This window comes from Cylas formicarius, unplaced genomic scaffold (assembly GCF_029955315.1).
Source record: "Cylas formicarius isolate icCylForm1 unplaced genomic scaffold, icCylForm1.1 PGA_scaffold_1__22_contigs__length_36826433, whole genome shotgun sequence".
NCBI lineage: Eukaryota > Metazoa > Arthropoda > Insecta > Coleoptera > Brentidae > Cylas > Cylas formicarius.
Window position 1 is genome coordinate 29,062,179 of NW_026844264.1, and position 20,731 is coordinate 29,082,909.

At 31.7% G+C, this 20,731-nt stretch overlaps 5 protein-coding genes across 11 annotated transcripts; 3 read left to right on the forward strand and 2 right to left on the reverse strand.

Moving 5' to 3' along the window:
- Positions 1-8,165: 8,165 nt before the first annotated feature.
- On the reverse strand, positions 8,166-9,186 carry LOC132697480 (uncharacterized protein C1orf198 homolog). The gene is made up of 2 exons (XM_060663045.1): positions 8,699-9,186; positions 8,166-8,632 (listed from the first exon to the last, which is right to left on the reverse strand). Exons 1-2 carry the CDS (start codon positions 9,077-9,079, stop codon positions 8,516-8,518), a joined length of 498 nt encoding a protein of 165 aa, XP_060519028.1. The 5' UTR covers positions 9,080-9,186; the 3' UTR covers positions 8,166-8,515.
- A 434-nt stretch (positions 9,187-9,620) lies between these two features.
- LOC132697479 (STING ER exit protein) lies at positions 9,621-10,637 on the forward strand. Its single transcript, XM_060663044.1, has 3 exons — positions 9,621-9,848; positions 9,904-10,289; positions 10,476-10,637. The coding sequence occupies exons 1-3, from the start codon at positions 9,728-9,730 to the stop codon at positions 10,617-10,619; spliced, it is 651 nt and encodes a 216-aa protein (XP_060519027.1). The 5' UTR covers positions 9,621-9,727; the 3' UTR covers positions 10,620-10,637.
- Positions 10,638-10,753: 116 nt separating this feature from the next.
- Positions 10,754-15,753, reverse strand: LOC132697476 (autophagy-related protein 9A). Of its 6 annotated transcripts, none has more exons than XM_060663037.1 (8): positions 15,419-15,753; positions 15,245-15,332; positions 14,193-15,188; positions 13,934-14,129; positions 13,683-13,879; positions 11,951-12,321; positions 11,665-11,881; positions 10,754-10,943 (listed from the first exon to the last, which is right to left on the reverse strand). In XM_060663037.1, exons 3-8 carry the CDS (start codon positions 15,158-15,160, stop codon positions 10,886-10,888), a joined length of 2,007 nt encoding a protein of 668 aa, XP_060519020.1. In that variant the 5' UTR covers positions 15,161-15,188; positions 15,245-15,332; positions 15,419-15,753; the 3' UTR covers positions 10,754-10,885. The 6 variants fall into 6 exon arrangements, with proteins under 6 accessions (XP_060519020.1, XP_060519022.1, XP_060519019.1 ...); XM_060663039.1 differs by having other exon boundaries at positions 15,415-15,753; XM_060663036.1 differs by lacking the exon at positions 15,245-15,332.
- Positions 15,754-16,194: 441 nt separating this feature from the next.
- On the forward strand, positions 16,195-17,975 carry LOC132696517 (dolichyl-diphosphooligosaccharide--protein glycosyltransferase subunit 1). Of its 2 annotated transcripts, XM_060661384.1 has the most exons (6): positions 16,195-16,939; positions 16,998-17,192; positions 17,257-17,372; positions 17,425-17,647; positions 17,703-17,923; positions 17,955-17,975. In XM_060661384.1, exons 1-5 carry the CDS (start codon positions 16,293-16,295, stop codon positions 17,902-17,904), a joined length of 1,383 nt encoding a protein of 460 aa, XP_060517367.1. In that variant the 5' UTR covers positions 16,195-16,292; the 3' UTR covers positions 17,905-17,923; positions 17,955-17,975. The 2 variants fall into 2 exon arrangements, with proteins under 2 accessions (XP_060517367.1, XP_060517365.1); XM_060661382.1 differs by lacking the exon at positions 17,955-17,975 and having other exon boundaries at positions 17,703-17,952.
- Positions 17,976-18,339: 364 nt separating this feature from the next.
- LOC132696422 (large ribosomal subunit protein uL13) lies at positions 18,340-19,696 on the forward strand. Its single transcript, XM_060661234.1, has 5 exons — positions 18,340-18,457; positions 18,658-18,788; positions 18,848-18,957; positions 19,138-19,283; positions 19,456-19,696. Exons 1-5 carry the CDS (start codon positions 18,437-18,439, stop codon positions 19,660-19,662), a joined length of 615 nt encoding a protein of 204 aa, XP_060517217.1. The 5' UTR covers positions 18,340-18,436; the 3' UTR covers positions 19,663-19,696.
- The last annotated feature ends 1,035 nt before the right edge of the window (positions 19,697-20,731 follow it).

Genomic DNA, 20,731 nt, shown 5'->3' on the forward strand with positions numbered 1-20,731 from the left:
CAGTTTTGGAAACGATAAATAAATACTTTCAGATGTTTACGCCAATTTAGTTCATTGCCAAAAAATCACAATATTATTTTAAAAGTTCCCTTTTAACACCGACTTCAGAGTTTCAAAGTTGTTGAACCATACACAAGGCATAATTGGCTAAATAAGTAACCTGTTTTTATAGAAAAGGATGAAGACATTTAAACGAAATGTGTCTTGGTTCATATATATATTTTGAATTATTTGTATATATATGTAGAAAATTTTAGTTTTAGTTGGTCATAGGCGTAAGTAGACTTGGTACAATAAAATTAATTTTGATTTGGCAGACCAGTAAACCTTGATGAAGACATGAAAAACTTAATTCGAAGCAAAGTTCACTCTTTTTATTATTGATGAGATTTTAATGAAGCTGGGCCAAATGACAGTTTTTCTATTGATAATTAAAAAACACTTACAAAGCCCTTTATAAAATATGCATTTTTTCATAACTTTTAATGAAAAGGGACGAAATCGTTTGCTGGCGACGAAAATACTTGGTAACTAAGTAGTACCGAGGAGAATAGAAGAAAATCTTTTACCTTGATAAGGCCTGGTCAATATTGGAAGGGAAGAGAGATTTTTAATAAGAAGATCTGCTCACTTTTCAGACTTTTTCGGTGAAATGATAAAATATCTTCAGGCTGTTTCGGTAGTAGTTATAGATAAGGCAAGCAATCACTCATGACGCATAGAGAAGACTCCAACTTCATAGTGGAGACAACAGGAAATTATCGGCTAATTAAAGACCAAAAATATTGAATTTGTTAAATATGGAACTAATGGACATATCAAATTTACACAAAGATCGTTTTATGGGACATGTACCTAAATATACATAATGCTTAATTTTTATTCTCTTAAAATAAAACTAATTCCTTTTTCTTCTTCTTCCTACCACTTTTAGTGTGCAAAACGCATAAATTGATCCAAAAATGGGTAGCAGTAGATAAATACAAAGAATTTTACAATTAAATTGATGAAGTAGAACTGTGCATTACTTTTCAGCGTTCAATTCTTGGTTTTTATAGGCTAGGTATATTCAAAAATTAGTGTGCTCAAGTTTTTTTTTATTCCAATAAAATCTTTAAACGCAGCACCGTGGACTTAATTTCAATATTTTTGCACGTGTGAAAACTAGTATTTTTTTAGAAAAACTAAAATATTGGAAAAACAAAATTTCAAAAGAGGGTGTTCTGTTTAAAGAAAATGTATGTCTAATTCGTCCCCCGTATACTTTAAAATATTTTTAAATTGTGCATGCTACTTTTGCATTTACGAACCAAACCAAACCAATGAGATAACGAACTTTAATCTTCCTGTACATATGTGTGTATAGAGAGTATTTTTTTATAAATTTGAGTTTGTTATTAATTATCATTAATTACTCTCAATAATCAGTAATGATGAAACTTTTTACTGCTACTGGACTAATTTCCAGCGGCGTACCCATCATACAATTCCGTTGGTTTAGTAGAAACTAAGCAAAATTAACCAAAACTATCAGCCTCAAGTTCTACTGAATTTGTTCGGATAAACACACCACCCATTTTGTTTTTTAATTCAGTTGCTCCAATTTGATAATTATTTAATAAACCAAAAATTCGATTAAAATCGGCAAAAGCGTGAATCATTTCATTTCAACTCTCCCTCTCCTATTCCGCTTTTATATCGAACGTTTGTTAATTGGTACTCCAACTCTGAAACACCCGTATAAAGTGTTCCCAATATTAAATACGGTAATTTGGATAGTGCATGTTCTGCGTTAACGGAAATTGGGTTGCACTTATTGCTATTCACCCAATTATAAATTCGGCAATGTGAAAGAATTTTCCAATAATTTAGTAAAACTGTCTATGCATATTTTCATTTTGCAAAACAGCACAGGGCTAAAATTTACAGTAGCGTAAAAGGCACGGAAACGGAAGTAAGCTAATGTAAAGTCACTGGTACACATTTTTTTTAAAACTTCTGGATTCCTCCTACGTCGGTTTTTGTTAAGTAAAACTTGCTGACGTTTCGCCAATCATCCTGTTGGCTTCTTCAGTGCTTGACTGAAACTGGCTCGCATCTTACTCTGTACCTGCTTATATATTGTTTGAGGGGGGCGGAGCTAAATGTGGGACATAAACACCTTCTCGGATGACTGATTCCCATATTGGTGACAGATAAAGATCTGAGTTATTTATTCATTACATGCAAGAATTTTAATTTTATCGAATAAAATTTTATGACCGGTTTCGTGATTGTGTTTGGCAACAGCTGATGAGTTTATTTGTCTTAGTTGCAAGGCTCTGTCGTGTTCTTCGAGCCTAGTTGATATTTTTCGTCCTGGCATCTCAAATGGAATTTTTGTCTTTTACAGACCGAAGATGAGAGATTTCTGGACAAGTGGTAAATCTGGTTTTGACGTTATATTTCTTTAGAACTTTTGATATGTGGTCAGTGATGTTTTGAATGTAAGGAAGGACCACAGTGGCAAGTGTAGGATTGCGTTCGACCTCATGGAAGCTTGTGGTGAAGTGTATTTTTTGATGGAACGCTTAATATATTTAATGTGGAAAATATTAGACAGAACGGCAGAGGTAAGGTATTTTAATTTTGGGTTCAGTGACTCGGTATCTGTCTGTATGTGCGTAGGTTTCCTGTAAACACAATGACCCAAGAAGAATATCTAAGAATGGAGAAGAAGGTTATTATTAGTTTCCAACTCAATGGTAAAACGTATGTTAGGGTGTATAGAGTTTAAATGTCCAAGAAAATCTACTTGACCATGAGGCCGAATAAGAAAAGTATCATCCATAATTTTGGTTTTAGATGGAAGGTGTCGAGTTTTCTTCTCAAAGGCTTTCATAAATATATTCGCGATCACTGTTCAAAAATTTGACGGTTACAAGAAAAATATGTTCCAGAGAAGCATTTTTCGATTAAAGTGGCAAGGTTTAGTTCCAGTTTCTCGGATTTTAATAAATCTGTTATTAAAGCTTCTTCTCTATGCCCTTCATTTAGCCCGGCCCCCTTAAACAATATATAAGAAGATACAGAGTAAAATGCCGGCCAGTTTCAGTCAAGCTCTAAAGAAGAAAACAAGATGATGGTGAGCAAGTTCGACTCAGCAAAAACAAATGCACAAGGAATGCAGAAGTTTTCTAAAAATTATTTCAATAGCCTGAAGTTTCTTTCAAAAATTCACTTGTACACACTTGGTTATTTGGATATAAGGTAGAATGTTTCAGAGTAAGGGGTAAATTAATTAATTAAGTAATGGCGATAACATAATAAATAACAAAGATAACAGTGAAATTGGAAACGTTTTCGGAAGCTTTGCAATGTATCAGAGACTTATAGCTTGATTCAAACATTAAAAAATTTGATGAATAATAATTCAAAATATGTATTTTCCAAATTTGTATTACGTTTACCAGTGACGATTGTTAAGCATCCCCCGCCATCCGAAAAAATATATAGCATCTACCTCTATAGAACGTTGCTAAATTTAGATCCAATGAATAATACTTATTATTAGCACGTGTAAAAATATTTTGAGAAACACATTTCATAGAGAAAATCAATTCGGATTAACATACTGTCCTATAACAAATGTGCATTGGCTTGTGATACCTCCTACGTAAGGTATTAAAAGTATCTTTTTGATGCCTTTTTACTTTTGAAAATCGGTTTTCGATTTAGATTAAATTTTTTTCATGACGTCATACCAGACTCATGACATTAGGATTTTGGTATTGGCGTTTAAGAAACTACTAAACACCAAGATAGTCTAAGCCGTACTTTTAACTTTTGGATTTTGAGTCATAATAATATAAAAATCTGTAGAATCTTTTTTTAAACCAATTTTTGACGTATAAAACGGTTATTGAATCAAATCAAATCAACTATTTTTTTTCATCACTTTTCTTCTATAAAACTCTGCCCAGTTTGCTTTTTTCCTAGTTTTTGAGATCCCAATGAATCGTTCGATGAATATATGCTTCACTTTTAATATCTAGTGCAAACTTTTCTCATTGATCCGAAACATATTGCCTATAACAGAAACCTTCGTGGTATGATAGAAAATTTTCGCCGCAATCACTTGAACTTTTCTTCGTCGATAGAGCTGACAAAAATCGCAAGGTAAATTCAACAACACGGATTCTTACGTAGTCTGCAATCAGCAGGTGTAAATTAATTCAAGAATTAATTCACTGATAATTATGCTAAAATCAATATGCATTCGTTAGGTACATATCGGTATCTCATTTATTTCAAATGTTGAATATATTTAAATTCTCAAACACTATATACATACAATAATGTCATCTATAATGCCATAAAAAGTTTTACACTTTAATGTTTTTGACAATGTTTTAATACGCGATTCACACAGGTCCCCGGGCCAAAATAACTAATTTCGTGAGAAGAATCCAGTTAAAACCCAAAAAATTTGACTATAAAGCGTGTTCTTTAATGGTGTATAACTAAATGGAACAATTCTTAAATTAATTTTAACAAAAAAAATATATTCATATCAGAATATTGCGTTTTCCTTGTCAGATGCACCGTTCGTGATTAAAATAGGTATATTAATATATTTAAATTGTCCTATATTTCGATTATTTGCAATTAACAATAACTTATTAGTATTTACCGCCTATGCTTCAAAATAGGTTAATGTTCCTATTTAAAAATTGATATGAAGAAATAAATAATAAGAAAATCATCTGACTAGCGCCAAAAGTAAACAGTGCGACCACTTACCCTTTTTTTACCAGTTTGTTACAAAATAGTGCATAAATGTGCAAATCATTTTCTTGGAAATATTCGTTAAACGTGCTGAAATATATGTTTAGACTATTATAGCAGATATCGGTAAAAATTATAACCACAATGAAATTATGGGAAACGATGTAGGGCAATGACAATCGAAAACTAGACCACCGCTCAAAATTTGGATGGATATTTTTATTAATATTGATGCCATGATGAAGTTTAAAATTACTTTGAATGAACTTTCCGAAATCTTACGTTTCTTTAAACAAAAATGGCTAACAAGAAAGAATAAAATTTTATCCACTATTGGATGTAATTGTTTTCGCTGTCAAATTAGCTATGATAACTAAATTAATTCCTTTTGTTTTAAACCGTTGTCATGGAAACGTGAAGCAATTGCAAATATTGCTTTATAAATGTTAATTTATATCAAAACGGCATTTACGAAGCCAATTTATTTTTTGAAACAATTAACCTCCATATTACATAACAAACACAATATTTCAAAATCTGGTAAATATGTCCCTAACAACCCATATACAGACTGTCCCTTAAATGTGTGTCATTACTGAAGTGGATAGTTTTCGTTTTAAGAAAAATAAAATAGCTAAGCGTATGTCCTAAATAACTTAATTTTAACTATCCGGAGAACAAATGGCAGCGTACCTTTTTTTTTCAAAAACACACGATACAAATCACGAACTGACGTCACTAGTAATAATGAAAACAGTATTGTACCCCAAGAAAATAATTAATGTTCAAAATATATTTACTAAATTTCACAAACATAACTAGAATCGATTTTTAGACAACATAAAAAAATATTTTGGCTGAAAACTTAAACCATAAACCACCATAAACTTTAAAAGTTGATATGAACTATTTTTATCAAAATGTCAAAATATAAAAGTACTCCAACACCTAAATTATAAGTGCTTCTAGTTTTAATATTAACAAAAACATCCAATTAGTAATTTATAATTGTACCCAGCACGAAAGTTATCACGATTTAAGTTTTTATCCTTATTCGATATTTTATCACAGGAAGAATGCACGACCTATATCGCACTGAACGAAAAGCTTTAAAAGTTTTACATTGCTTTTTTTGTGTCTCTGAACTTACAGTCTCTTCCCTAAATCAATTTTGAATAAACCACACAATTTAATCAAAAAATGTTCTCAGGTGATTATTACGGGCACGCAAGATCGAAATGCGTCTGAAATCACCAATCATTTTTTTATGCGTTTTAAATAAAACTTGTTTTCTTGCCGATAAATAATTTCTATATCCGTAAAAATAAATTTTAAGCGTGTTTAAGGGCTTCGTTATGTGGCAAATGCAACATTTTTTTCATGAATAAACTCGATATATTAAATGTATTATTTTTTTCAGTAAGTCAAAATCGAGTGCAATAAAATTTCAAGTGTAGTTAGTATGTTATCGCTATCGCAATAAAGATATAAAAATATATGAAGTAGGCTTATATGTCAGCAAACTGTGTTTTGTTTTACATTTAGGTAACTTAGAGAAAACTAACCATTCATTTATAAACAAAGATGTTATAGCGGATAAAAATGTTATCGAGATAAATTCATAAAAATAAATAAATAAATGGCCTTTAAATCCCAATCCGATAATATTTTTCTCAATTCTTTACCAAAATGTTATTAACTGAACTACAATTGTATGATGGCAAAGACACCAAACGAAAACCTAACATTTAAAACGAAAAGCGTATATAGTTCATGCGACTGTCGCAGTGCAGCTTATTTGTAATGGCCGGCGTATATGACTAAGTAAGATAACAAAGTTTTTGAAAAATAATTTCATTCATATAACACATTGATATTTATTTCAGCAAGACCTTAAATTATTGACCTAAAAAATTCCAAAATATTTTAAAATTTTTTGAACTTTTCAGATTATAGTAAAAATTTATATACTAATGCTATATTTTTTCATTTCATATTTGAGTCTCCCGTGGAATACCTACTTAATGTTTTAACTGTTTTTCTTTTATCTTTCGTAGTTTGAAATATTAATGAGTTAAAACTTCCCAAAAATAAAAAAGACAGTTTCAGCTGAGTTAAAGGGCTTTTTAAAAAAATATATTACTGTCAAAACGAATTCAAATGAGGTAATCCCAAATATGCTGCTGCTGTTACAAAAAGTTGTAAAAGTACTGAGTGAATGTGCCAAAAAAAATCGCAAGGCCTACGTCGTTCAAAATTGATTATTAAATTTATTCAATTTATTTTTGGAGAAGCTTGAAATACTGCCACCTCCGATACAAAACAGTCATCAAAGTCAGTGGCATGTTTGTTGTATTGTTTATAGGAATATTTCCAGAATGTTCCAAAGCGATTTAGAGTTTTTTCTAATGATAAAAAGTAGATGGACAACATAAACAAAAAACATTCGAAAAATGAAAGGCGAGCATTGGTTGATTTTTTATATTATCGGCCAAAAAACATTTTACCGAAATTCTTGCGGTACCGGCTTTTTCAAGGTCGACCGAAAAACGTGCAGAATCAATTTAGATACCTACGCAAACTACTTTATAAAGGTTTTTTCCCTTATAAAAAAATATCTAAGTGCACTTACGAAAGTTGTGCTTCTTCTTTTCCTTGTTTTTCTTCGATTCTTCTTCTAACAAGACATCTTTTTGCATAATCTTTAAAAACAGATATTGTCGATATAATCGAGCGGATATATATAAAAAAGCGATGCGCCAAAACTCGCGATAACCGCCAAAATATCGATGTTAAAAGGAAGATTGGGAAAATGTTTTTTTGTTAATTTTTCTTAAACACGTTGCGGAACCGATGCTCGAATTCAAAGCGCGCGAATTTCTAAAGGCGCGGAGAACTACTGAAATCAAAATTTGTCCGCGAAAACATCGCGGCGTGCGATATCGGGCGGCGTTGCCACATCCAGATTTAATTTTATTTGACTGACTTTTTAGCACAAATCTCTGGTGTTAGATTTTAAAAAATGTCCGTTTGGTTTTAATATGATTTTATGGGAGTTGGAATTAAGAATAGGTATTTATCAATATTTTCCCTTCCGTAGCATCGTTTTTATATTCTATATCTTGAGAATCGAGTTTTGTACAGCAATGTATTTACTTTTTTTTTAAGTTCTAATGGAATCTACAAAGCTTTGGGAAATTTAAAATTTTTTGAAGCAGTTTTACTTTGCGTAGAGAATAATTGGGCATAGTACATGGTTGCCAAATGTTGTCTTGAACAAGCCAATTCTCTGCATTTTATTTTTGAATTTAGTCAGTCGAGTCATTCGAGTTATAGAAAATAAATGAGAATTTACTAGCTCACTAGTCACTACATGTAGTGCAAGTAAATGAAAACAATTTCCTTAAATAAAATTTAATATGCCCACTGTTTAACAAATTTTGCATTACTTAACACAAATAAATATATTTTATGAAATGAACACAAACCAAAAGAGAGAGTAAGAGCTATAGTTCCCTAGGGTTATTCCTCGAGGCCTCCTTATATGAGGGAGGCTCAAGACCAGTTTTATAAACAATATCTTATCCCTCTTTCTTGTCATGGAGCGTTAAGAAAAACTTTCCAATGTTAGCAAATAAAATTCTACCCCTTTACAGGGACCAGTTTGTTAGGTAAATTATGAAACACACAAGAAAAGGAAGGCTCGGGGACTCCAGGGATGTGTATAAACTCAACCAAATACAACACCTTACCAATTATCTAAAAAGTCAAGTCCAGTCTTTGGAAGTCCAGTATTAACTTCTACTGTAATTGTATCATCGTTCATTTCAAAAAAAATATCTCCTAAATCTTGAGCAGGTGCAGGCTGGGAGAAAAATGAAATTTAATTTGCAACCATTTTTTTCAATTTCATGGATCAATAAAATACTACCTTTGGCTTTTGTAGAATACTTGAATTGGGTTCGACGATTTTTTTTCCTTTGGACTTTTCACTTTGGAAAATGTTGAGATTTCTTTGGCTTTGTGTCCTAAAACTAAATGGTGCAGAATGTTCGTCTCTGTATGAGCAATGATCATCAACAACTATTTTCATAGCATATTCATTTTTGACGTGGTTTTGTTTAGACTTGTACTTAATTAAAACGTCGGACTTTATAATACTTTCAGTTAAAATTTGCTGCTTTTCATCTTCCGAAAAGGTTTCCCAAAGATTTTCATAAGTGCTTTTGATTTCTTTAAGATCAGTAGAGAGTCTTGCTGCCATTGGATTTAAAGAACTAAAATACTCTTCAGCAATATTCGCCAAAGCCATTTTGATGCTTCTACACGTTAATAACGGTGTATTTGCTACATCATTATTTGTAAACAAACAATAAAACCTCGCCCAAACAATTTGACATTTGAGATGCACAACCGATAAAACATAGAACACAGTATAAGTAATAATGATTTTCCAGACCAGTTGGTGATGCATAGTACCCCTTAAGGCGGTAATTGTTTGGCAATCCTCCATGGTTTCAATTAGTTTTCTGCATTTTAATTGTATAGAAATAAGCAAGTAGTTGAAAACTTTGGGTTAATTTCTGTTATTCTGTTTTTCAGTTGATAGAGAAGAGAGCATTCACTTATTTATAGGAGTATTAAAAAATACGTACACGAAGGGGAGAAAGCAACTTAGCAATAATGGATTTCGGTCAAAGATTTACCGCTTGCTTCTCTAAACCGAACCGGAGCGCTGTAAGTTTAACTTATGATGCCCACAAGGGTCTCAATGCTAAAAATGGTGTAAAAAGTTTTCTATGAAAGAATCATTCGTCGTTTATTAGAATTGGCATATTTAGTACCACGAAATGATCTTGACACACTGGGCCAAACGAAGTAAAGAAGAAGAAATTTCCAGTTCAGTTATTTCTAGAGGGTAAATACTGTAAAATTTATTTTCTTAAATCAAAATACCGATATGCCTAAAGTGGTTTCCAGAAGTATAGCATGTTCAGACACAAAAGACCAAGAAGAATATGGAGATGAAAAACCTTTGCATTTATATTATTGCTTGTGTGGTCAAATGACCCTCATTTTAGGTAAACAATTTAATGTAGTAGATCAGTTTTATTTTTGCAAATTGTTGATTTTCAGATTGTTCTATAGAGAGATTACCTCTACGAAAACGAGATGGGGCCAGAGTTTTAGATGGATCAAATCATGCACACAAAATTACGTGCGATGTTGATGAAACAGTGTATCTAAAAAGAGCAGAAGGTATTGAAAGGCAGTATAGATTAAAGTGTAAAAAATGTGGTTTGTTGCTTTATTACAAGCATGACCCAGAAAGTGTTGTCAGTTTTATTGTGCGGGGATCATTAATTACTTCTACCACAGAAGGTCCAATCACTGACATATATAACCAAGTAGCAATAGAAAAACCAAAGAAAATTATGGTCACAAAACACACTAAGAATATGGGTAAATTTAGTTCAGTCACAGTTTCAACAATTGATGAAGAAGAGGATGAAATTGAAGCTGTAAGTATTTTGTTGGCCAAGTTTTCAATATTTTTGTACTGCTAAGGCTCCTTTATCAACAAATTGTTGTGTCAGCAAAAAAAAACTCATTTCTTCAAATTTATTTTCAACAACAAAAATAATAAAAATAGAAACAAATTATAGTTAAAACTTATGTGCTAATTTTAATATTTGTAAATTTTGCAGCGAGAAGTAGCCGATAGTTATGCTAACAATGCAAGAATAATTGAAAAACAACTTGAAAGAAAAGGTATGAACAAGAGAAAACAGGAACAAATCCGGTCCCAGCAAGATATAAAGAAAGTTCGTGGTACTTTAATTGATAAGTAGCTCTAAAAGAGGAAAGTATTAATAAAAAAAAACAAAATCTTTTGTTATGTTATAATAATTGGTTACCCTAGAAAATGTCATCTCATTTTTATAAAAAACATATATCACTAAACCCAAATCAATAACGAATCTACTTTTGTTATCACTTAAAAAACAATTTTTATTCTAAAAAAATAGAGTCATATGTACAAGTTATTTTCCTATAGCAGCTTTTATAAATCTTCATAAATAGGTTTTATTTCACACTGACTAGAATGTATTTACATTCACTTATTAAGGAGTGGAGTAGTTTCTTCCATTGACCTCACCTGTCTTAACGAAGTCCTAAGAAACAATTGTTATAAGTAGAAAGGGTCAAATTTTTTTTGTTATGAGTGAAGATAGAGGCTTGAATTTTTGACATGCATTTGAAATTATATAAACACTATATATATATATATATATATATATATATATATATATATATATATATATATATATATATATATATATATATATATAACTTTTTCTACGATTTGAAGAGGAGTTCTTTGGTTCAGTTTGTATTTATAAGGTTTAGATAGAAAGGTCACTTTTATTCAATTTGTGATTTTTTAAAAAGTACAACGGAGACTCTATTCAATGGAAAGGAATCAAGCCTCATGTAGTGAGTGATAAATATTTATTAAAACTTTTTTTACTTATTACTACTACACTACATGTAACAATAATAACACTGAACATGTCACACTAACATACAAATTAATACAAGGCTGAATTTTAAGTACTTATTACTTTATACCATGCTGCAGTTTTTCCAATTTTAGTGCAAAAACATTTAATTTTGCACACATTTATCTTATTGGTTGCTCACTTCTTTATATCAAGATTTATATATATATGGGACCCTCTTTCACCTGCAGATCACCTCTCTATTTTGCAACTAACAGAGTTGTGCAATATGTGGTACAAAATTCACATTCAATACTCTACATCACCTGCTACAAGTCTCTATCTTACTCATAAATGACAATAGACCATCAACTTAACTTGGTTAAAACATTACCTGTTGGCATGTCTATTATGCAAGATCAAAGTACTTGCACGCATGTTGCTGGCGCTGCTAAATAAGTCTGGACCTTCAGCCATCCACCTCTGACCACTCCTCTTCGTACTTTGGTTCACATGAGACACATATATAGAATCTCTATGTCCTGCTGGTAATGAGAGATCTTCATAATCAACCATTGAACTTGAATCCCAAAATCCCATGGTTGCCAAATCTGTGTAAACACAATTGCATTTACAAGATTACATTTCTTAAACCCATCCTATCAATTCGAAAAACTTACTTCCATACGCGCCACTCGTTTCATGCTGGACATTTTCGACAAAATCCTTTGCCTCTTCTGGCGGGACCCACTCTGGATTTGTGGCAGTGAAATGCATCAAGGACAACTCGACTTTGCCATCTTCAGCCTGGGAATACTGATCCGGTAAAACTTGCGTTTCTACACCTTCAGTATCGGCTGCCTGCCAGTCAGGATTGCCATGTTTCCTTATATCCATTTGAGCGAAACTACAAACATCACCCACTCCCACAACGGATACCGTAAAATTCCGGAAAAAATCCACTATGTCCAGGGATCTTGGATATACGTAGCGGACCAGAAAATATGGTGTAATTACGGGAGAGATAAATTCTTCAATCAGAGCTGCAAACCTGAACCAAGTTCAACATTATGTAAACAAATTTGGTCTGCTGTAAAAATATATAGAGCTCGATCCGTCAAGAAACTTTAACAGCATATGCAATATAATTTTATTTTTGAAATCTTCCAGATTTAGCTTTCAAACATGGTAGGTATTATAATAGTTACAATTAAATTAAATTATTATAATTTCGGGAATCGTTATGTAAATAAAAGAGAATTTAAATTTTTGTCACGCAAAAAAACTGAAGAAGTTATCATTTTTGCTGATGGGGGTATCTAATTTTATGAAGAAAATTGCGATAAACCATTGGCGTGCCATTTTTTTTCGCAGGCCGCTGGCAAACAAAAACAAGTTTATATTTGCTATAAATTTGTGTTTGATTGGCAATAATATCTGCTGATTTTGAACGCAAAATCTTAAAAAAAATTAAAAATAAGAAAAAACATTTTTTTTCCTCAATATTTCAATCCCCATGTATCCCTAAAATGAAGCATTTTTGACATAACTTTATACAAACTTTTTTACTGAATATGTTGTTAAAATTCCTCCTTTATTATTAGGACCACCCTGTATGTAATATAAAAACTTTGTTTCATATTAAGCGTATTAACTCCTGGTATCTCAAACGCAATTTTGCCTCTGATAGATCGAAGATGTCGAAAGATTTTTGGGCCAGTGGTAAATCTGGTTTTCGCGTTATATTTCTTAAGAACGTTTGATATGTGGTTAGTGATATTTGGGATGATAACAGTGTCATATGTGGGGTTGCTTTCGGAATCTTTGGAAGATTGTGGTGAAGCGTATTTTGTGATGGAAGGCTTAATATGGCATGATTGGTGAAACGTCAAAATTTGATTTAAAAACACCCCACACAGGAGGAATACAGAAATTTTGTAAATAGTATTACAGTAGCCTTTGGAATTCTGTAAAAAATTTAATATTAGTTATATGTTTTAACACATTCGACTTGGATCACCTCATATAAGTGTACAGGCTGGGCCCAATTGGACACTTTTAAACTGAAACTCCCCTTTGTAAAAGAAATATTCATAAAAAGCGTAATGGTAAACACTTTATCATAATATCGGATCAAAATCCATAAAATCGATTTTTCGTTTGATAACTAATAATCGATTGACTTTTAAAATATATTTAAACCATTAAATTCTGCGAAAAACAAATTGCAGCAATTTTTTAAAATCAACATTTTCAGAAAACATTCTATAACTCAGAAACAGTACTGGATATCCATAAACATTTTTAAAATTATGAATTAGTTTTCAACTATCTCATTTATAAAGGTGAGTTTTGTCAACTTTGGAAAACCATGTTATAAAGACCAACAAAAACACTACAATTGCAGCTCACCTAAATTGAAAAAGTTGTTGAAAACTAGCTCTAACATGAGAAGTATGCGCTAAGCCTTGCCACTTTCCAGGAAAATAATGAGTGTGTAAAACAACTGCCTGGAGTAAAGCTTCAGGACACCAAATTGAATATTCATCAGGAACCATACTCCGACATACTGCTATTGCACCCGTCAAAAATGCCATTATTGACAGTACCTACAAAATTCAAGAAGTAATGTTTTTATTACCATGCTTAATGGGATGTCGCACCTGTTCTATATACAAAAATTCATTATCATAGAATGACAAAATGAGGAAAACGCCAAGAATAGAGCTACATATAAAAGCTACATGTTCTGCAATAACACTTGCTGTAGGTGAAGTGAAAGATGACAAGTATTTTGAAGCTGGTCTATATGCTCTGGTCAATCTCGCATGAAGTTCATGATCTAGTTCATTGAAATGTCTGTAAAATATATAGGTTGATAGTGGCAGTAATTAAAAAAATCATTATATGTATATAGTTTACCTTAGGTACATTCTTGCATATTGTGACCAATACCTGACCCCAAATTTTCCAGGCTCCCTACGAACCAGCTCAAAGTAGTTAAAAAAATAAAATATTATCTGCCAAATGAATATCAATGGGGAAAAAATCAAATTTAGAAATGCCAGCCATAAGATTTGGCGACTAAGTTGACTGGCAAGCTCTTGCCTCAAACTCTGACGTTTGTACTCCTCACGTAAATGCCAGGGGTTTTCAAAAGGAGACCAAGGAGACCAGAACAAAAGACCAACAATATTGTATCTCATTCCTTTAGTCCAGTACACTATATCTCCAAGAAATGGCATGTATATTCTAGGAGGTATCAACTTTTTATTCACCATGGCAACAAAATAATTTTCTTGGCGTAATATACGATGATAAATGTCCAATTCAGTCAGTTCTCTTTTATGAATGCATATCTGTTGTTCCAGCTGAACTTGTTTCAATTTATTCTGAACTTCATACCAAGTCAAGTTATCTAAATCTTTGTCCTTAATATTTAGGGCTGTATTGTAAAATTGCTTTATGTCCCAATACATAATCATCACATAAAACTGCCTTATTGCCTTTAAAACAAACATGCCTGCAGCAAAAATTAGCAGGAACCATGTAAAAGGAGAAAAATATTTTATGCACTCGCTAATAGGTAACATGGCCTCAGTTATAATCCTTTTTTTACCATCAGTGTAATTGAATAACACATTATAATCTACTCCATAAAACAGGTACACGGTGAAGAATATTACAAATACAAATTGATTAAGTCCAAAAAGTTCTTTTAAAACCATGCATGTAAAGCCATGTTTCTGATGGTACTTGTAAACTCTCGTAAAAAAAGAATCTAAATCCACGATGTGGTTCCATCTCGATCTTGTTGGTTCAGAGACGTGAAATAATATACCCTGTTCTTCTTGATCTTGAGTTTCTTGTAAAGAAGCGTAATTGTGCATTGTAATTTTTTACCTTGGAGTACTCAACCTGAAAAGTCAAATAAGAGATAAAAAAATTTCAAATTCCAATTAAAATTCACTTACATAATATTTAGTTACATTCCAAAAAAAATCTAACACATAATTTTGAATGTTTTAAACTGCAGAATCATCTCTCTTTGACGCATCAAAACTAGGAAATTCAAAATTCAGGTCAATAAGTTGTGTTTGCAAAACAATCTTAAAAAATGATAAAAAAAACAAAGAAAACATACCTACCTTTGTGCCAGAATGAGGGATGCATGCTTGCCAAACACTCGGAGTTCGGAATCAACTTTAAAGGAAGTAGTTGCAAAAATTGGATAAAAATAGAGATTTTGCGCAAATAATTTAGAAAAATGTAACAAAGAAATGTCACTGCGACTTGGTAATTTCCATGCTATTCATTTTGAATTTATCAATTTTACATAACGAAATTATCACTTATTTCGTTATATTTTTTCGATTCGTTAAACTTGTAAACATGACAATATTTTAAAAAATAATTTTGAATTTTTATAGAAAGGTAATAAAAGTTATTTGTTTTGAACAGTTGATCGACATATTTGACATTCTTCTTCCTTAATTTCGCCTAATAGCAAATTTTGACAAACCAATTGGCCACGCTTTGAATTACCTATTAGCGCTATTGAAAGTTCACACATCAAAACATTTAATAAAATCACAATTATAATCCTGTTGTATAATTATAATTGTGGAAGTTTCGAAATGAAGAAGTGAAATTAATGTTGCTCTACTTCAATAAGGCCGGTTTCACCCAGATCTTGTGTGCTAGGCGAGTTAGATTGTTATTTTTTTGGTTTATATCGCTCCAGTCAACAAAGAGATAAATTTCTGACCGATTATGACCAAGTAAATTTTTATCATGTGCCCGATATGGTAAAAGGTGAAGAAAGTCATTTTTATTTGTGAACTTAGTAATAAGAACATGAAAGGTAAAAGAAAAAGAAGAAATTAATTGATTCCATGGTTAAAAAACGTAACCAATGAATAAACTTCAAAATCTTATTGAGTTGAACATTTATATGGTGACGTGGGTCAAAGAAAAAATTGTGTAGCGTGCAGTGCGTTTATGAGTTGGTAAAATTTGAATATGTTCAAATTTTTGTTATATGTTCTCTTTATATCAAACGCCTACTGTTTGCAAAAAATAAATGAGGCTTTAAATAACAAAAATGTAGAAAGAACAATCGATTTGACATCACAACTGGTAAAAATAACCGCAACTGTAAATGTGGAAAACACCGGTAAAGAACTTGCTCGTAGTTATCTAATCGCACTTGAGCCCGAATTGAATGGCAATATTTCATTCGTCGGAGCAAAAGACTTTTCCAAAAATGATTTAAGGGTAAATCCCATTCAAATTGAAGGTAGAAGTAAAGACATTTTTTATAATGTTCAGTTTAGACAACCCGTGGAATCAGGGAGAACAGTTACAATTACAATTGAAGTTGTGCTCATTAAAGCTTTGGTACCATATCCAAGTAGCATAACTCAAAAAGAGAAACAACTTGTTCGTTATTATGGTAATCATTATTTTTACTCTCCATACACCACACAAAAGCAGAAAACTGAAGTTGAAATTTACTCCAGAGTAATTGAGAATTATACTAAATTCAAACCTGTGAACCAGGTTGATTCTAAGATCAATTATGGTCCATATGATAAAGTAGCCCCATTTTCGAAAGATGAAATGATTATTCATTATGAAAACAATGCACCATTTTTAACAGTAACAAGGTAAGTAATTCTACATATATGTTATTTATTTATTATATGCTACTTGTTAAAATTTTAGGATTGAGCGGGTTGTGGAAATATCTCATTGGGGTAATATTGCTATTGAGGAAGCTATTGAAATCTGCCATACAGGGGCCAAATTAAAAGGTCCTTTCTCCAGATATGATTATCAAAGAGATACAGGCAGTAATCATCACAGCATTAAATCTTACAAGACAATTTTGCCTAGTGGAGCTCATAGCATTTATTATAGGTTATTTCACAAAATAATATTTTTCTCAAAACTGTTATGATTTTAACTGTTTTGCTCTTTTAAGGGATATGAATGGAAATATTTCCACATCTGCAGTGAAGGTGCAAAAAGATTGGATTGAATTAGAACTGAGACCACGATTCCCTCTATTTGGAGGCTGGCAAAGTTCTTATGTATTAGGTTATAGCATTAAAAATAAATTTTGCAATTGTATTATAGATATAGTTTGCAGGTTATAGTATTCCAAGTTACCAGTACCTTTTCAAAAAGTCTACAGGGGAATATTTGTTGAATGTTAAAGTTTTGGACCACATTTTTGATGACATGTATGTGGAGGAACTTGAAACCAAAATTGTTTTACCAGTAGGTGTGTCAAATATAAAGGTAAAATTGCCATATGACATGCAAAGATTAAGTGATGGTGTTACTTACAAGTACTTGGATAATATTGGAAGGTATGTGACATATATTTGTTGATGATAAAGTGCTAATAGTAGTTGAATTTTTCAGAACTGTCATTAGAGTAGCTAAAAACAATTTAGTGGAACAACATATCCAAGATATTGAGATAACTTACAATTGGCAACCCCATTTGTTACTTCATGAACCTTTGCTAGTAAGCCTAGCATTGTTCATTTTATTTATTATTGTAATTATATATGTTAGGTTAGATTTTTCTATTAGCAAACCAGAACATGTAAAAAAGGAGTAGTAATAAGTAAACACCTACTTTTTCTAATAAAAGTAATATGGAAAGTGGTATTTGTGCATTATTTTTGAAAATAAAACTCAGGTGGTAAAAATTCTATATGGTAGTGTATTGGTTTGAATTTACTACTTTTAACTTGAAATAGTATGGAAAGACATGAAAATATATTCTATTTACAAATCGCAGCTAGCTCGAATCAAAATTTGTAAGTAGTGTAACAGACTGTGGAAGTTTCCTTGAAATATCAATATATCATATAATTAAAATAGGAATTAAAATTTTTTCATTAAATTATTTAACAAAATGTTTTTTTATTATCGCACCATTACGGTAATAATTCCATTTCTTAAAAGAAATGTTAGCCTGTTACAATTTTCGTCGGATGTCGGTAATGAGCGACTAACCTTGCCTATCTTTCCCAACAGACTAAGGGTCGTAGAAGAAGAGACAATTGTGCTTTCCATAAGGATGCCGTTAACGCGTTAAACTGCAGTTAAAATTTCCTTTTCTATGGTCTTTTCAACACGAAGCCATCATGACGGGCTTTAGCGAGAAGGTATTTATATCTTTTTAAGCGATATTTTATTAAAACTAATACTATGTTGAAGTTATGTATTTTAATCGAATTTAGAAATAACGAATGGTTAAACCAATTTGTTGTGTTGAGATATATTTGCAGCTTTTTTTAATACTTAACCTTATCGCCAGTGCTGTACACGTGTTAAGTGAGTTTTATGTATTTCTTTACTTTTTCAGGCTATTCTTATAGATGGACGAGGTCACTTACTTGGTCGTTTGGCTGCTATAGTAGCCAAAACCCTTTTGCAGGGTAACAGAGTTGTGGTGGTAAGATGTGAGCAGCTGAATATTTCTGGTAATTTTTTCAGGTCAGTAATATAGTTTTTTTCTTATTGAAACTTTTATTTACATTTAAAATCTGTTTTAGAAATAAACTGAAGTTTATGTCTTTTCTGCGTAAACGGTGCAATGTAAACCCTGCCAGAGGACCATTTCATTTTAGAGCTCCATCCAGGATTTTCTGGAAAACTGTCCGTGGTAAGATATGAGTGATAATTAGTAAAATCAATCTTATTTGTTATGATTATTTCTTATGGACTTACCTACATTATTTGATGTTAAATGAAAGTTAAGATGTTTATGAATTGTGTTGTGTTTTTTAAAGAAATTACTGATTATTATGTTTGTTTTAAAAAAATGTTTTCTCTGAAATATCAGGTATGTTGCCTCACAAAACTGAAAGAGGTAAACAGGCTCTTCGCAGGTTAAAAGCTTATGAAGGCATTCCTCCACCATATGATCGAAGGAAACGTGTAGTTGTGCCTGGTGCACTCAGAGTCATCTGCCTTAAACCTGGACGTAAAGTAAGTGTTTTTGATGTTAAAAATTTATTTCATTTTTTAATCAATGATTAGCTCATTTACCTACATTATTTGATAAATATAATGAAATTAAACCAACAATATGAATAAATAATAAATGCTTCAACCTCATGTGATTTTAAGAACTTGATGATACATGTTACTGTCTTCTTAGTTTTGCCATGTTGGTCGTCTGTCACATGAAGTTGGATGGAAATACCAGTCTGTGGTGCGCGCCCTTGAGTCTAAACGCAAGGTTAAGGCAGTATTGGCAATTCGCAAGCGTGACAAACTGAAGAAGATTACCAAGCAAGCTTCAGTTAAAGTTGCTAAACAGACTAAACCATTCACAGAAGTAATCAACTCGTATGGTTATAATTAGGTGTTTTTAAAAATAAAACTGTATATTTACATCACTAGGTATTTTTATTGTCCTGGTACATCTTATGTTCCTATGTTTTTAATATGATAAAATTGCTCACTTTAAAATTTGATACACACTTTTAGAAACTTACTAGTTTTGGTTAGTCATGGGAATGCATTTGTGGAAATCATTGAAATGCTTATTTTTTTCTAATTTTTTATCTTGATTACATGTAAGCAATACAAGAAATATCAAATACCGGCTCGTTCACTAGACCCAACAAAACATTCCCCCTTATGTTTATTTTAAATTTTTTGCCTCCAAAATTGAGAATTAAAGAGAAACAATAAGCAAATATAGGCAAAGCTTACAGTACGTTCTCGGTAACAGTATACCGTTTTTACAACATAATCTGGTATTTAACTTTGGTAACCCTCAATAAGTAGAGTTGTAACTCTCCAGAACCGTATGTCGTGCATATAAATTTTCATCGGTAACACTTGTCGATTATTGTAAATCCATGCAGTGAAAAATCCATTCTTACTTTAAATCCTACCCTTAAAATATAACAGTCGGCACGGCAGAGGTCTTGCCGTTCCTTGTAAAAAAGGTATATCGTTTATAGAGCTCTGCTTGTAGAAGTATAATCTAAAATTAATTCCAGGGCCGGATTTGGAAATTTTGTTTGGTTCCCTTTACCAAAACTAACTTATAGGGTTTATAAATTTCTCGTTAATACATGATCATTTGGTCCTCCTGAACTATTGTTGGTGCCTTTCAAAGGCAAAATTATACCGTAAAAAAGTTTTTCAAATGTAGATGATTCGAGAGATTCAAAGTAGAGCGTCATTTTTGCCTTGGCCTCTATTTTGTTGCTCCTATCACTTCCAGATTAGCTATTGAGCCATATTTTCAGAGCAATCACATCAAATAAAAATCAATTGATCAATCGAAATCCAATATATATAATACATACTATTATATACTGCCGAATCCTTACACCGTAAGATGCAAAATTACCTACATAAACTTTCTTTGTGTTAAATGATATGCTATCTATTATACCAACCATTGCTACCCGATAGTG

Bases quoted from the DNA above. Each gene is read 5' to 3' on its own strand.
- LOC132697480 (XM_060663045.1), bottom strand. From the start codon at position 9,079: ATGGCTTTGGCGAATATTGCTGAAGAGTATTTTAGTTCTTTAAATCCA. The intron at 8,633-8,698 runs GTAGTATTTTAT...TTTTTCTCCCAG, and splicing joins GTATTCTACAAAAGCCAAAG to CCTGCACCTGCTCAAGATTT.
- LOC132697479 (XM_060663044.1), top strand. From the start codon at position 9,728: ATGCCTAAAGTGGTTTCCAGAAGTATAGCATGTTCAGACACAAAAGAC. The intron at 9,849-9,903 runs GTAAACAATTTA...GTTGATTTTCAG, and splicing joins TCAAATGACCCTCATTTTAG to ATTGTTCTATAGAGAGATTA. The intron at 10,290-10,475 runs GTAAGTATTTTG...TAAATTTTGCAG, and splicing joins AAGAGGATGAAATTGAAGCT to CGAGAAGTAGCCGATAGTTA.
- LOC132697476 (XM_060663036.1), bottom strand. From the start codon at position 15,160: ATGCACAATTACGCTTCTTTACAAGAAACTCAAGATCAAGAAGAACAG. The intron at 13,880-13,933 runs GTGCGACATCCC...TGAATTTTGTAG, and splicing joins AATTTTTGTATATAGAACAG to GTACTGTCAATAATGGCATT. The intron at 10,944-11,664 runs GTAATGTTTTAA...ATTGTTTCTTAG, and splicing joins CATAATAGACATGCCAACAG to GACTTCGTTAAGACAGGTGA.
- LOC132696517 (XM_060661384.1), top strand. From the start codon at position 16,293: ATGTTCAAATTTTTGTTATATGTTCTCTTTATATCAAACGCCTACTGT. The intron at 17,193-17,256 runs GTTATTTCACAA...TGCTCTTTTAAG, and splicing joins GCTCATAGCATTTATTATAG to GGATATGAATGGAAATATTT. The intron at 17,648-17,702 runs GTATGTGACATA...TGAATTTTTCAG, and splicing joins TACTTGGATAATATTGGAAG to AACTGTCATTAGAGTAGCTA.
- LOC132696422 (XM_060661234.1), top strand. From the start codon at position 18,437: ATGACGGGCTTTAGCGAGAAG. The intron at 18,458-18,657 runs GTATTTATATCT...TTACTTTTTCAG, and splicing joins TGACGGGCTTTAGCGAGAAG to GCTATTCTTATAGATGGACG. The intron at 18,958-19,137 runs GTAAGATATGAG...CTGAAATATCAG, and splicing joins TTTCTGGAAAACTGTCCGTG to GTATGTTGCCTCACAAAACT.